The sequence below is a fragment of the Lytechinus pictus genome, chromosome 14, assembly GCF_037042905.1.
Source record: "Lytechinus pictus isolate F3 Inbred chromosome 14, Lp3.0, whole genome shotgun sequence".
In the NCBI taxonomy this organism is placed as follows: Eukaryota; Metazoa; Echinodermata; class Echinoidea; order Temnopleuroida; family Toxopneustidae; genus Lytechinus; species Lytechinus pictus.
In genome coordinates, this window is record NC_087258.1 from 20,880,578 (window position 1) to 20,896,321 (window position 15,744).

General features: G+C 37.2%; 2 protein-coding genes across 3 annotated transcripts; both read left to right on the forward strand.

The window, feature by feature from the left end:
- Positions 1-4,265: 4,265 nt before the first annotated feature.
- Positions 4,266-15,133, forward strand: LOC135156691 (uncharacterized). 2 transcript variants are annotated; one of them, XM_064109670.1, is made up of 2 exons: positions 4,266-4,367; positions 8,520-15,133. In XM_064109670.1, exon 2 carries the CDS (start codon positions 8,648-8,650, stop codon positions 12,545-12,547), a length of 3,900 nt encoding a protein of 1,299 aa, XP_063965740.1. In that variant the 5' UTR covers positions 4,266-4,367; positions 8,520-8,647; the 3' UTR covers positions 12,548-15,133. The 2 variants fall into 2 exon arrangements, with proteins under 2 accessions (XP_063965740.1, XP_063965741.1); XM_064109671.1 differs by lacking the exon at positions 4,266-4,367 and adding an exon at positions 7,565-7,622 and having other exon boundaries at positions 8,520-15,132.
- Positions 12,576-13,640, forward strand: LOC135156592 (uncharacterized). Its single transcript, XM_064109157.1, has one exon. The coding sequence runs from the start codon at positions 12,576-12,578 to the stop codon at positions 13,638-13,640; it is 1,065 nt and encodes a 354-aa protein (XP_063965227.1).
- Positions 15,134-15,744: the final 611 nt, after the last annotated feature.

The window sequence follows — 15,744 nt, forward strand, 5'->3', positions numbered from 1 at the left end:
AATATTACCCCGAGTTTGAATAAATGGTAGAGTGGTTTTGATTTTTTCTTCACATAGATACAAAGCATTCGGCGCATTTTTTGTGTTTTAAAAAGCACATTTGCTCTTATAAAAATGCTGATAGTTTAAAAACAAGCACATGAACCCCTATTTTTTAGTGTTTGTAACTCTTAGGTATACCTTCCTCTACAACTCTGCAAACTTTGGTGAAAATGACATGGATTTTGAATAAAGTGCAGCATATATTGTACGTTTGTAGTTTGTTACTGAAATTTCACATTTTTTAGATTGGGATTTTGTTATCTTTTACGCCATTTTTAAGAACTGGCAGTGCTGTTAAACTTAAAAATGCAAACAAACAGCACTATAAATAGATTTTCCATTCTAAAGATACAATTATTAACTCTCTTGCGAAATTTGATGACTTTTTCATGTATTTTGACTGAGTAATAAAGGTTTAAACTGATTGTAGTAATCTTGGGCGGTCTAAAAATGCCAAATTCTTTTGAATGCGCGATTCTTAAGAACATCAATTTGGGTGAACTTTGAAGCTCTGTAGCAAAAAATCAAGCACATGGACCTATGTTAATTTTTGCATATTTCGAATATTAAGGTTCTAAAATATCTATGAGCAAAGTTTGGTGAAAATGACATGGATTTCACTTTAACTGTGGAACGTCCTTAAGTAAACGATTGCTATTCGACTCGTGTACTCAAGTTTTTATTACCCGGTGTTCTCTCTCTACATTCAAGTATGTAACCACGATCGCTTCAGATACCAGAATTTGACACCCATTAAAACTGCTAAATATTAGCAGTTTTAAAAGTCTTTTCTGCAATCGTTACCCCGAATTTGCACCCAACAAATTGGTGTAAAACAAATAACAAAACTAAACCACCCCTTATTTCGAAATTCAAAATGGAAGTTTAATCAAGTAAAATAGATAATTGTAAACATTGATCTGGAAAAATAAAAATAACAGCTAGCTTTTATTAGTACAAGCCCCAAACGAAGAATTATTTTCGATTGGGAGTTCAACCGTGCTAAAAAAAATTACACACTAATTCGAGATAAAATTAACGTAGATGGACAACTCCATGCAGGTCGATCTGTGGCTATTTTCTTTAATAAAATTTCATTGTACTTTGAATTTGATTTATAAATGATTGTTTTTTCTTGTGTAAATATCTCGATTTATATTTTAGAAATGCATGTTATCGAGTTACTGCTCTCTCTCAGAGGTTATATGAGATGCTCTTGTGTATAGTTATGACCTATATTTAGAACGAGCGAGAAGAGAGTGGAATATGAAGATGATTTACTTAAAAACCAAGAACTGCTTATCACTAATTTCGGTTGGAAAAAATTACATGTATAGTCAACACTGTCATATTCTGGTAGAATAGTTCTAATAAATAATCACTGAGACATTAACACGAATTCTGAGAGTTTCTAGTAATAAAAAGGGGTTGAGGAAAGGGGGGGGGTGTCATCTCAAATGCATTTGTGTTAAATTTGCTAGTGACGGCTTACGGTACATGGGTATGTGATATAAGCGTCATAGCGACGAATGTGATGGTAATTATTATGATAGATGATGATGATGATGATGATGATTGTGATGAAGATTATTCAAATGATGGTAGCCGTGGCGGTGGTGATGGTGACGATGATGAATATGATGATGATGATGATGAAGGTAGTGTTGGTCCTGGTGGTATTAATGGGGATAATTTTAATAATGATGGTGGTGAAGATGATAGCGATGATGATGTAACGATGATGAAAGTATTAATGATGATGGTGGTGATGCCGACGACGACGATGATAGTGGCACGTGGTGATGAAGATGGTGGTAAAGATAATGATGACGACGATGATGATGATGATGATAGTGGAAATGATGAGGTGATGATGATAGTTATAACGGAATAACCATCGTTAATACACATGGTGATGATAAGCAGATATAGATTTGAAGGAGGATAATTGAGATAAAAATTGTTTTTTGACGCACACGATAATCAGAATGAAAATAAAATAAGATTATAATGTTTTCCTTGATCTATACATATATTCAAAAGAGCACATTTATCTCGAATGACCTGACATGTACGGGAAATTAAAATGGAAGAGATAAATATTCAAGATAAGGAAGAACTTTAGGTGGACATTTTGATTTAGAAATTATTATTAAAATGGGCCATGTACAAACACCCAGAGGGAGAAAGGAAATAAATAGAATGGGAGAGAGAGAGAGAAGGGGGGGGGGGGGTGAAAGAAAGGGATAAAAGGGAGAAAGAATTAAAGAAAAAAAAGATAAGAAATCAGAAAAATAAAGGAGCAAAGATTAAAAGAAGTGTAGGAAAGAAACAACAAAACGATAATATCGGTTTTTCGAAATAATTATCAAGAAAGAAAGACTGGTTTCAAAACTGTGTATGATGGCGCTATTCAAACTTCTTGAACGGCGACATTACTTCGGGTACACTTAATACAAGGTCGTTTATGATTGAGAGTGCGATATCTGTTCTTGATGATTAAATTTTTTTCATTATCGAATTGTAATAAGATAATTGAAAATAAATCATAATTACTCGGATACTGATAGGGCCTACTATAGCAAAAAATTTAGTAAAAATTCTATTCATCTCTTGACCATGTTAATGAGAATCTTTGTCATCTATTCACTGACAGACCAGCGCTTCTCAACCGATGGGCCGCGAGAAACTTAAGATGGAGGGGGAAAAATAGGGGAAAACTATAGAAGGGCCTATATTTCACAGACGAGTCCGAACATATGCCCGATCATGGAGTTAGAAAACTACTTCCATGGTCCGATCGGTCTACGTGGGTCAAACAAAACTAAAACACGCTTAGGTATCATGTATGTTCCAAAGCCTACACATGCACACTATGATGGTTTAGATATAACCTTGATGTGAACCTCGTGTGCATGCATTTTGTGAATGTAGTTAATTGTCGCCCATTCACCGGACATTTGCGATACAGATTAGTTCTCAAACTGTTTGTTTCGAATGTGCTTTAGAGATTTGTGTTCAAATTTCACGAAACATTTTTTTTTCATCAAAATTGACGTTTTCTACAAATTTTGGTTGGTGGGCCTCGAAAAAATTCTGAGAATCACAGTGGTCCTCAAGTAAAAACAAGTTGAGAAGCGCTGTAGCCAGTGTTACAGTGGAACTCCAAAGTTAGTGAACCCCTCCAAAAAGAACATAATATGTATTTAGATTGTAGTGCTGATGTGTATATTCAACACTCAGCATGAAAACATGCATTTTTGGTGGGGTTCACTAACTTTTGAGAATGAATAGTGGACAAGGGACGGGAGTCACTATTACTAAGGTGTATATATACATATATATATATATATATATATATATATATATATATATATATATATATATATATATATTTAAACAAAGCTAGAAAAACATTGTGTTAAATTTGCTAATGACGGCTTACGGTACATGGGTATGTGATATAAGCGTCATAGCGACGAATGTGATGGTGATTATGATAGACAATGTGATGATGGTGATGATGATGATAATGATGATGATGATGATGGTATAGGTAATGATGATGATGGCATTGATTATGACGATATATGATGATGGTGATAGTGATGAAGATAATGATGGTAATGATGATGATGATGATGATGATGGTAATGATGATGATGATGATGATGATGGTAACGATGATGATGATGATGATGATGATAATAATGATGGCAATGATTATGACGATACATGATGATGATGATGATGAAGATGATGATGATGGTAATGATGATGATGGTGATGATGATGATAATAATGATAATGATGACAATGATTATGACGATATATGTTGATGATGGTGATGATAGTGATGATAATGATGATCGTAATGATTACTATGATAGATGATGATGATGGTGGTGATGAAGATTATTCAAATGATGGTAGCCGTGGTGGTGATAGGGGTGGTGGGGATGGTAACGACGGTGACTATGAGGATGATGGTGGTGATGATGATGGTGGTGGTGGTGATGATAGGTGTTTTGGTAAGAAGCTGAATATATGAGAAAATTTAATCCTTCAGAAAGGCTAAATTGGAGAGAAGATTAAACTTTGGAAAAAAGTGATTTGTTTTGGATTAAACGCCATATAATTATTATAACGTTTGCTTTAATGATCTACCTCAAAGATACCATATCAAATTTGTCAACACGTCAATTTATAGCAGTGCGCTATCTTCAGCATCAGATTTTTCACGTTCATGAGTTTACGGAGGTGCTGCAGTTCGTCACCTTTTATGTCCAAATTTCAGCAATGTTAATTTGTGTCCCGTCATAGAAGTAAGTTTCGTAGATTAATCAGATAATAGGGGAGATAATGTGTTGATTATATAATTATGACAAGAAACTCAAAGAGAGTTATTGACGAAAAACAGAAGTAAAAATTCATTATAAATATACACGTGAAAAGAGGTTGAAGTTAGAAGACAATTTTTTGGCTCAAAAGGCTCGTGTGAAATCTAATCACAATTGTCTTAAATGCATATAACTGAAATTTGTGTTATAAAGTAAAAGTTTCAAGATGTCTAAAATCTGAATATTTAATTAATGAAAAGCTTCAGTTGAAAGCTTTGTTTAGTTTTTTGGAAGCAACTGGTTATGTTGGAAAATGTGAATATAAACATTTCCAGGAAGTTTAGTTCGGTTCACTCATCATGGGATCAATGCATCTCGCGTGCGAAGGATTCATATGCACATGGTGCACGCGAATTTTTCACACCCTTTTTACTAAAATAACTAAGCCATTCCTTTTAAAATAATGTTTCTAATTGTGCTATGACACTTACCGAACCATATGGATCGTTTCTTGTCTTCTCTTTGGTGTGTTTTTAAGAAAAAAAATTCATTTTCTCGTGATCTTCACGTAGATACCGCAGGGTAATTGTGGTTGTAAACTTTTGCTTAAAGAGGGCGCGCGATATTATTCACAAGATGTTTGTTTACGGTTCTGCAGCTTGTACTGCTAGCTGCATTTTAGACGCTCAGCATTATTTTCCTCTTTCTGTTTTTTTTTTGCTGTCAAGCGGTATTTTCTATTGTAGCGCCATCAGCGATGATGAAATGTAAAGAGTCGCCTTGAAATGAAGAAAAATTATGTCACATTAATTCGTTAGTTTGTTTCCTATTTTTTTTCACTTTTTTCTTCTTCCTCATCTATGATCAAAGGTGAATACCTTTTTTTGATATAGATGTTCTAAAAGCTGGACATTTTAAATATTTTGTTCAAGTAAATAAATCAACAGGATAGTAATCAAAATGCGATAGAGCTGCCCGAGCTGAAGATTCTGATACAAGGACTTGAAAATAAAACATTCTGAGCACTTTTTATAACCATGATGAGGAGACCTATATATATATATATATATATATATATATATATATATATATATATGTGTGTGAAGTTATACGTGTACTACAGCTTTGGCAACTCTTTTATTTAAATATTGTGTGAAAGATATATATATATATATATATATATATATATATATATATATATATATATATATATATAAAATGCTTGATTTATTTACGCCTATATATATATATATATATATATATATTTATATATATATATATGTATATGAAATAAGCTAACACGAAAAAAATACGTTTTGGGGACTGTTAAATAAGAATTCATGAGTGGGATAGGTAACTATCTATTCTATTCTTGTTCGTTTTCTATTATTATTTGTGTGTTGTGTTTATTTTTCTTGAAGCACCAAAAGGTGGACATGTCCGCTAAGATATATTAACGAAGTCACCATTATCATCACAAGCTAACGGATCAATTAAAATGTGAGCGTGAAACGTATATAAGCTTCTTTTTTTCTTAATTCAGTCTTAACGATACTTTTTCATCATATTTTAAAGGTGAATCTCATGATTCAAAATGATAAATGCTTGTCGCACGGGCAGAAATAGCGGGACCAATAGTTATTTTCAATATTCCGAACTGCATTCTGGACGTTGTATAAGCGCCTTTGTATAACAATTAAAAGGGTAGGTCTATTTACCTTACAAATTATGCGAGCGCTGAACTTTTGGACATTTAAACCTCAACAAATGGACATTTTTTAAATATGAACAACATCATAAATGTCACTTACAAAAATGATGCCAGCGCGAAGCTCGCGCTTAGAGTTTTTGATATTGATGACAGGACTGTATCTAAATGAAAAATAATGCGAGGGCATTTGCGCTTAAGATTTAAATTTGGGATTTGAAAAGTCCGACAGATTACCTATACTTTTAAAAGAGGAATGACCTCCAGAATTCAAGCGCGAAGCGCCAGTAGATTTATGTTGAAGTTTAGACCTAGAACAGGGACGTTGAACCTTTATAATCATGAAAAAGATGGTATTTTTATAAATAAAACATGGGAGTCTAATTTTGTTTTAGTGTTAATATTCAGATCTTCAAACTTGACATTTTCCTATCCCCTTCATTATCCCCTCTCCTTCTCCCTTTCCCCATTTTCGTTCTCCCTTCTTTTCTTCTCTCCCTTTCCCTTCCCTTTTTCGCTTTTCCTTTCCCTTCTTTTCTTTCCTTTCTCCCTCCCCTACTCTTTTCTCGCTCTTTCCATTTTTCTTTCCCTCTCCCTTCCCCTCTTCCTTTCTTTTGTTTTCTTTCTATTTTATGGTCTCCTTTTCCCTCTCTCTCCTCTACTTTTCCCCCTCCCCTGATCTGTCTTTTATTGTCTCTCCTTTCCTTTCCCGCCCCCTCCATTCCCTTTCTCGCTTTTTCCTTTCCCTTCTTTTCTTTCCTTTCTCCCTCCCCTATATACTCTTTTCTCGCTCTTTCCATTTTTCTTTCCCTCTCCCTTCCCCTCTTCCTTTCCTTTGTTTTCTTTCTATTTTATGGTATCCTTTTCCCTCTCTCTCCTCTACCTTTCCCCCTCCCTTTTCCTTTCCCTTTCCCTCTCCTTTTTTGTGCAAACATTAACACGAACATCTTGCTTCCTACACACACACACAAACGCCCGCAATCTAACACACGTAATGCGAAACAATCGGGACATTATCATTTTGTTCATACATATATATGTATATTTTCTCAATGAACATTTTCATCTATTTAAAGCTTTGAAAATTATCAAACAATGATTCCACAGGCGAAATCTCAATGATCATTAGAAAGGTACTTTACCCATTTTCATTTTATGTCATTGTGATTATTCCATACTAAGGCAACATATTTTGGATATAAAAATACGTGAAGGATATATGTTCCTCTTCTGTTTTATACTTTAACAGAAAACATTTTGTTCAACCAAATTATGATTTGTATTTCCAAGTTCCATGTAATATTTTCATCGGAAAATCTCTTAAAGGTCAAGTGCACCCCAGAAAAAATTGTTTGAATAAATAGAGAACTATGTTGATTTTTGGTACAATTTCCTATTATGCGCCGACGACTTGAATCGAGAATGTTCGATAGGAAAATTTCGCATTTCGATTGTTGTTTGCGTAATTTCCACCGCAGTACGAAGGATGACTAAGGACGGACCGAGCGAAGTATCCTGGTTGAGATTTGGAGGTAAGCGATAAAAACACTTTAATAAATAATTTATGATTGCTTTTTGCAATAAACTTGATCATACGATCAAGATAAACATAGTGGACAAATATTGAAAGGTTTAGCGTAGTTTAGTCCCTCACATTCGTGTGATGGATGAAAACGTCAAAATGCACTATGAAATCACATGTGTTGTGCGAGGTTAGTATACTAACCTCGCATGTTGTGTGAGTGAGTTCGGTTTGGATTCATAATCTAAGCAAAAGCATGAAAATACAAGACTTCTTTTTTTGTGAGAATGAAGAGACAAAATATCTGGGTTATTTTCATATTACAAAGATTATATTGTATTTTTAAAGCATATCTATGCTTAAGACAAGTTGTTCATTGTGAGGTGAAAGTGCATAAATATAGATCTATACAAAAGGATACAAAAACATGTTCATGAGTCTGATACATGAACATTTGGTGAATTCATGAAGTGTATTTTGAAGAGGTAGAAATAAGTTTCTGGCAAAACTAGTTTAGTTCATGAATAATTGCATATACATTTAATTTAGAGAAAAGCAGTTTTAAAAGCTATTAGGGATTTGTTTCGGCATAGTTGGACTCAACTATGCGTTGATGGCGCCCTGCCAAAATTGGGCATTGATTTTTTATGCCTTTTATATAAGGAGTGATTTTGATAGAAAATAATATTGTCTGCTACATTCAGACTTTCAGTTGGTTTATATTAGTCTTAATCCATGCTTTTACTATAAACAATGAAAGTCAATCTTGGTCAGAATATTAAGTAATACTTTGATGGACAAATGTAAATGCATCAAGACCAGGTTACACAAGATATTCATATTTAAGTGCATGTTTTAATTCAGGATGAGATGACTCAAAATATGCTGTTTTGTTTTATCATTTCAGATTGAATAAAATCTACAAATCAACACTGTAGAAATATCTCAATTCCATGGTTCACATCTCGGCTTGTTCTGTACTATCCATAAATTCAATTTCTTCGCATACTCCGGGAATAGTACAAGAAGGACAAGATGGCTGAAAGAGCAGGCGAACTGAAGGTGAAGCGGAGGTCGGCAAAGGGGAAGTTCACAAGGACTTTGAATCAAGTTCAGGCCCTGATGGACAGTGAAAGATCCAGCAAAGAGGTTGATGAGGGTTTTCAGGAATGTCAGAAATGCTACAAAGATCTGGAAGAGAAGCATGACGTATACTGTGAGCTTCTTGATGATTCGGCATATGAATCAGAGCAGGCATGGATAGAAGATTGCATGAATAACTTCATGCAAGTGAAAGCAAAGGTTTGTGACTACCTCGAAAACAATAGCATTGGAAATATCAGCTCTGGAGGAGTAAGAAATGCAACTCAATGTAAGGTGCAGGTTGAAAAACCTAAGTTACCCAGGTTTTCAGGAGATATTAGAGAATATCAAACTTTTAAGTCCGACTTCAAGCATCTCATTGAAACCAGATATGCCGAAAGGGATTGCATAACAATTATGCGTACTAGCCTGCAAGGGAAACCACTGGAAATAATTCAAGGGATAGGAACCGACTATCAAGCAGCGTGGGAGCAACTTGATATCATGTACGGTGATCCGAGGAATCTAGCCGATGCTATCATATCTGATATCACAAAGTTCAAGAACTTGAAGGACGGTGAGGATGCAAGGTTCATCGAGTTTGCCGGATTAGTTAGGAGGAGTTACAACACTCTGAAACAGATAAATAAGGAAGAGGATATGAACAATTCTCATATGTTGGCGTTGATAGAACGGAAGCTTACAAATGAAGATCGTAAGATTTGGTTACGTCTGCAGAGGTCACCCACTTTAAAGGGCTTGATGGACTGGATGAGCGAGGAACTACAGACTCGCATTCGGGCGACTGCATCCATTCGAGAAGGAAGGTCAGATAACAGGACCAAGCAAGGTGCATCCATACACCAAGTTATGAACCAAGACGAAGGCAATGATGTGGTTCGTAAGCAGGACTTTAAGTGTTGGCACTGTAAATCCAATGATCACTGGATTGATAAGTGTCAAATGATTATCAGAATGAGCCAACCAGAAAGGTACGACTTGATGAAGGCGAACAGAGCGTGCTTTAGCTGTCTGAAGCGGGCCAGCAAGGAACACCGCATGACCACATGTAGACGAAGAAGGAAGTGCGACCAATGCCCGTCATATCATCATCCTTTGCTACATTCAACAATAGAAAAAAGGGAGTCTACAGTGGACGTGGCAAGTATCGGATCAAGTGAGACTCTGTTACCAATACTGTCAGTCAAGGTTCGAGGTACGAAGGGAGCGGTCATTGGTAACTGTTTGTTGGACTCTGGGTCTCAAGTGACACTCATCAGGACGGAGATTGCAAAGACACTTAATCTCGAGGGTGATCCAATCCAAGTCGTGATCACAAAAGTTGGCGGAGACAGAGAGACTGCTGATTCCAAGTTATATCGGGTTAAGCTTGAGTCTTTGGATACCCATAAAGTCATTGTGGTACAAGCTATCGGACTAGATGTCATCAACGATAACATCACAGGTGTTAATGTTAGAGAGTTAGCAAGGATTTTCCATCTTGACAAACTCTACAGAGGTTCTGGACCAATTGATCTACTCATCGGTGCCGACTATGCAAAACTTCATCTTGGGAATGGAAAGCCAAGAGAGAGAGGACATCTAGTTGCTAAGCGAACGCCACTAGGCTGGGTGGTGTTTGGTGGTAAACCAGGCCAGAAGGGTGGAAACGTACTCAATGTACAAGTAATCAGGAATCCCATTGATCTGCAGGATTTTTGGACGACAGAGTCTATGGGAGTGGCCTGTCCAGATAAAGAGGTAGATGAACAGAAGTTTATCATCAAGGCTTGTCAGAAGAAAGGACGACAGTGGCTGGTTCCATATCCATGGCAGAGAAACCCAAAGGAACTGCCAGACAACAAGGTACTGGTGGAAAAAATGCTCTGTGCTACAGAGAAAAGGTTGCTGAAGGATGCCGAGCATGCCAAAGCCTATGATAATCAAATCAAAGAAATGGTACAGATGGGTTTCGCAAGGAAAATGACAAATGAGGAAATGGAGTCGTATGAGGGCCCTGTGCATTATATTCCTCATCATGCAGTGTTGCGACCGGAAAAGAAGAGCACACCGATAAGAATTGTCTTCAATTCCTCTTCAGTGTATGCTGGCAAGTGTCTCAACGACTTCTGGATGAAAGGCCCTGACCTCTTAAATAACTTGTTTGGAGTCATCCTACGTTTCCGGGAGAGGTCAGTAGCAGTTTGTGCAGATATCTCAAAAATGTACCACAGGGTGCTGATACCCGAGTCTGATCAGCACGTACACAGGTTTTTATGGAGAGATTTGCAAGTGAACAGAAAGCCTGATACGTATGTGATGCAAGTCGTGACGTTTGGAGATAAGCCGGCTCCAGCAATGGCGCAGACAGCACTGAGACTCACTGCAGAAGAAGGCCGTGCTCAGTCTCCAGAGGCTGCAGATGTATTGAAAAGAGATACATACATGGATGACATCTGCACATCTACAGATACGATAGAGCAAGCTAAAGCCTTAACCAAGGACATTGACATGATTCTTGCTGATGGTGGGTTTAAGGTGAAAGGCTGGACTTCCAACATACAGCTAAAAGGTCCAGAGGCAAACGAAATGGAGAAAACTATGATGGAAAGTCTAGCAGAGGAGAAGGTGCTAGGAGTCTTCTGGGATAGAGAGAAGGATGAGTTCTCTTACAGAGTGAAAGTTGACAAGTTCATAGATAAGAGACTAACCAAGAGAATCATCCTCAGTCATGTTGCCCGAATCTTCGATCCGATTGGCTATACAGCACCATTTGTCATCCGGGCAAAAATTGGACTACAGCAACTATGGGAAAATGGCTATGACTGGGATGCAGTTCTTCCAGATGAATGTCAAATGGAATGGAAAAGATTCTTTCAAGAAATGGAAGAGCTCAAGGAGGTAACATTTGAAAGATGTCTGACTCCGAAAGAGGCAGTGGGTAAGCCGCTGCTCTGTATCTTCAGTGATGCTTCGATGCATGCCTTTGGAGCGTGTGCATACCTGAGGTGGGAAATGGATGGTGGAGGCTACATGACTAGATTTGTGGCAGCAAAATCACGAGTGGCACCACTCAAGCCACTAACAGTTCCACGCCTTGAGCTTCAGGCTGCAGTTCTTGCGAGTAGGTTATTTAAGACGATATTGGAGGAGCTGAGGATTGAAATTGAGGATGTCATTTTAATGACAGACAGTACGATCGCCCTCTCGTGGATTAGAGGTAGGGCGAAAACCTTCAAGACGTTTGTTACAACAAAAGTGGGAGAAATCCAGACCAGCACAGACCCCTGCAAATGGAGACACATCTCTGGAGAAAGCAACATAGCAGATGTGTTATCAAGAGGACTGAAGGCAAGTGAGCTGGTGGGGTCATGGCAACGGGGTCCAGACTTTCTTCAAAAGTCAGCATCTGATTGGTCCGACGAAGTTAAGGTTTGTGAGGACCTTCCTGATGTTGAGAAGGAGAGGCGTAACGAGAAGACAGTTCTAAATGTGTCTCAGAGTCATCATCTGATTCATTACGAGAGGTTCTCTAACTGGAGGAAACTGGTCAGAGTAGCAGCATTGGTGATAAAGTTTGTAAAGAAACTCAAGGCCAGACGGCAGAATCAGGAAAAAGAGACCAGTACAAAGATTACGCCCACAGAACTAGATGACGGAGAAAAGTACATCATCAGAGATGTACAAAATGGCATGGAGTCTCGGATCAAGAAAGGAGAGCTGAAGTCTTTTTTGAGTCCATTCATTGATGACTACGGTATCATACGGGTTGGAGGCATTCGAGCAGAAGCATCCTGCCCTGCTTCCATATGGACATCATGTTTCAAGACTGATTACTCGTCATGTACATGAGACGAGTCACAGTGGAGTAGCTGCAACCATGGCAAAGATAAGACTGAAATACTGGATTCTTCATGGTCACAAACTTGCCAAGACAGTTAAGTATAGATGTACCAGGTGCAGAGTGTTTCAGCACAAGACAGAGACCCAACAGATGTCAGACCTACCAAAAGAGAGATTGGCCCCAAGTACACCACCATTCCACTTCACTTCATGTGATTATTTCGGGCCGCTAACGGTGAAAGTGGGACGTAACAAGACATCAAAATATTATGGTGTGATATTCACCTGCTTGAACACTCGTGCTGTTCATCTGGAACTGGCAGTGGATTGTAGTACGATGGAATTCATACAGGTGCTAAGACGTTTCTTCTCTATCAGAGGACAACCAACGATGATCATGAGCGACAATGGTACCCAGTTCATAGGTGCAGAACGAGAACTAAGGAAGATGACGGAAGGAATGTCTGACAACGAGCTGAAGGACTTTTGTGCAGAGAGAGGCACTACATGGAAGTTTGTAACTCCAGGGGCACCACATCAAAACGGGTGCGCCGAATCTTTGGTCAAGAGCTGCAAGCATGCATTGAAAAGGGCGATAGGTGATCAAGTGTTGTCGCCTTTTGAACTGTATACATGCTTAGTGGAGGTATCGAATCTTGTCAACCAAAGACCTATCGGCCGACTTCCAACTGATCCAGACGATGGCAGCTATATCTCACCGAACGACATGCTTCTAGGACGAGCTTCGGGGAGCGTAGCGCAAGGCCCATTCTTGAAGACGCGAAATCCAAGACACAGAGTGGAACTGGTTCAGCGCATTGTAGATTCTTTCTGGCAACGGTGGACAAGGGATGTTTTGCCACTGTTAGCTCCAAGAAGGAAGTGGAATGTTCATCGACGCAATGTCTGCATTGGGGATGTAGTAATGCTCGCCGACATGAACTCTATACGCAGCAAGTGGACAATCGCTCGCGTGATTGAAGTTTACCCAGGTGACGACGGTAAAGTGCGGAATGTGAAAGTAAAGACTATGAACTCTGAATATCGTCGCCCAGTAACCAAGTTAGCAGTAATCTACCCTGTTGAGGGATACGAAGATTAGTACATAAGGACTGTAAGTTTTGAAACAATTTATCTGTAGCGCGAATTTGGCTGTTTTTTTTTTTTGTTTCGATTTGTAATGAGGACAACCCCCTCATTGGGCGGGGAGGATGTTTTGGTAAGAAGCTGAATATATGAGAAAATTTAATCCTTCAGAAAGGCTAAATTGGAGAGAAGATTAAACTTTGGAAAAAAGTGATTTGTTTTGGATTAAACGCCATATAATTATTATAACGTTTGCTTTAATGATCTACCTCAAAGATACCATATCAAATTTGTCAACACGTCAATTTATAGCAGTGCGCTATCTTCAGCATCAGATTTTTCACGTTCATGAGTTTACGGAGGTGCTGCAGTTCGTCACCTTTTATGTCCAAATTTCAGCAATGTTAATTTGTGTCCCGTCATAGAAGTAAGTTTCGTAGATTAATCAGATAATAGGGGAGATAATGTGTTGATTATATAATTATGACAAGAAACTCAAAGAGAGTTATTGACGAAAAACAGAAGTAAAAATTCATTATAAATATACACGTGAAAAGAGGTTGAAGTTAGAAGACAATTTTTTGGCTCAAAAGGCTCGTGTGAAATCTAATCACAATTGTCTTAAATGCATATAACTGAAATTTGTGTTATAAAGTAAAAGTTTCAAGATGTCTAAAATCTGAATATTTAATTAATGAAAAGCTTCAGTTGAAAGCTTTGTTTAGTTTTTTGGAAGCAACTGGTTATGTTGGAAAATGTGAATATAAACATTTCCAGGAAGTTTAGTTCGGTTTGGATTCATAATCTAAGCAAAAGCATGAAAATACAAGACTTCTTTTTTTGTGAGAATGAAGAGACAAAATATCTGGGTTATTTTCATATTACAAAGATTATATTGTATTTTTAAAGCATATCTATGCTTAAGACAAGTTGTTCATTGTGAGGTGAAAGTGCATAAATATAGATCTATACAAAAGGATACAAAAACATGTTCATGAGTCTGATACATGAACATTTGGTGAATTCATGAAGTGTATTTTGAAGAGGTAGAAATAAGTTTCTGGCAAAACTAGTTTAGTTCATGAATAATTGCATATACATTTAATTTAGAGAAAAGCAGTTTTAAAAGCTATTAGGGATTTGTTTCGGCATAGTTGGACTCAACTATGCGTTGATGGCGCCCTGCCAAAATTGGGCATTGATTTTTTATGCCTTTTATATAAGGAGTGATTTTGATAGAAAATAATATTGTCTGCTACATTCAGACTTTCAGTTGGTTTATATTAGTCTTAATCCATGCTTTTACTATAAACAATGAAAGTCAATCTTGGTCAGAATATTAAGTAATACTTTGATGGACAAATGTAAATGCATCAAGACCAGGTTACACAAGATATTCATATTTAAGTGCATGTTTTAATTCAGGATGAGATGACTCAAAATATGCTGTTTTGTTTTATCATTTCAGATTGAATAAAATCTACAAATCAACACTGTAGAAATATCTCAATTCCATGGTTCACATCTCGGCTTGTTCTGTACTATCCAGATAGGGGTGGTGGTTGCAATGACGATGATTATTATTACTATCATTATGAAGGTAGTGTTGTCGTGGTGGTATTTATGTTGATAATGATAATAATAGTGGTGGTGAAGATGATAGCGATGGTGACGATGTAATGATGATGATGGTGGTGTTGATAGAGTTTAGGATAATGATGATGCTGCTGATGATGATGATGACGACGAAGATGATGATGGTGATGATGACGAATACGATGATGATGTCGAAGGTGGCATATGGTGGTGGTCAAGATGGTGATGACGACGACGATGTTGGTGATGATGGTAATGATGATGATGATGATGACGGTGATGATAATATTTGTTAAGGCATAACCATCGTTAATAAGTATGGTGATGATAAGCAGAGAAAGATTTGAAGGATAATTGAAATATAAATTGCTTTTGAACGCACGCGATGATCACAATGAAAATGAAATAAGATTATAATGTTTTCCTTGATCTATATACATATATTCAAAACAGCACATTTATCTCGACTGACATGCGCATGAAATAACCTTTATTAAAAATATCATCAAAATTAACTGAACATT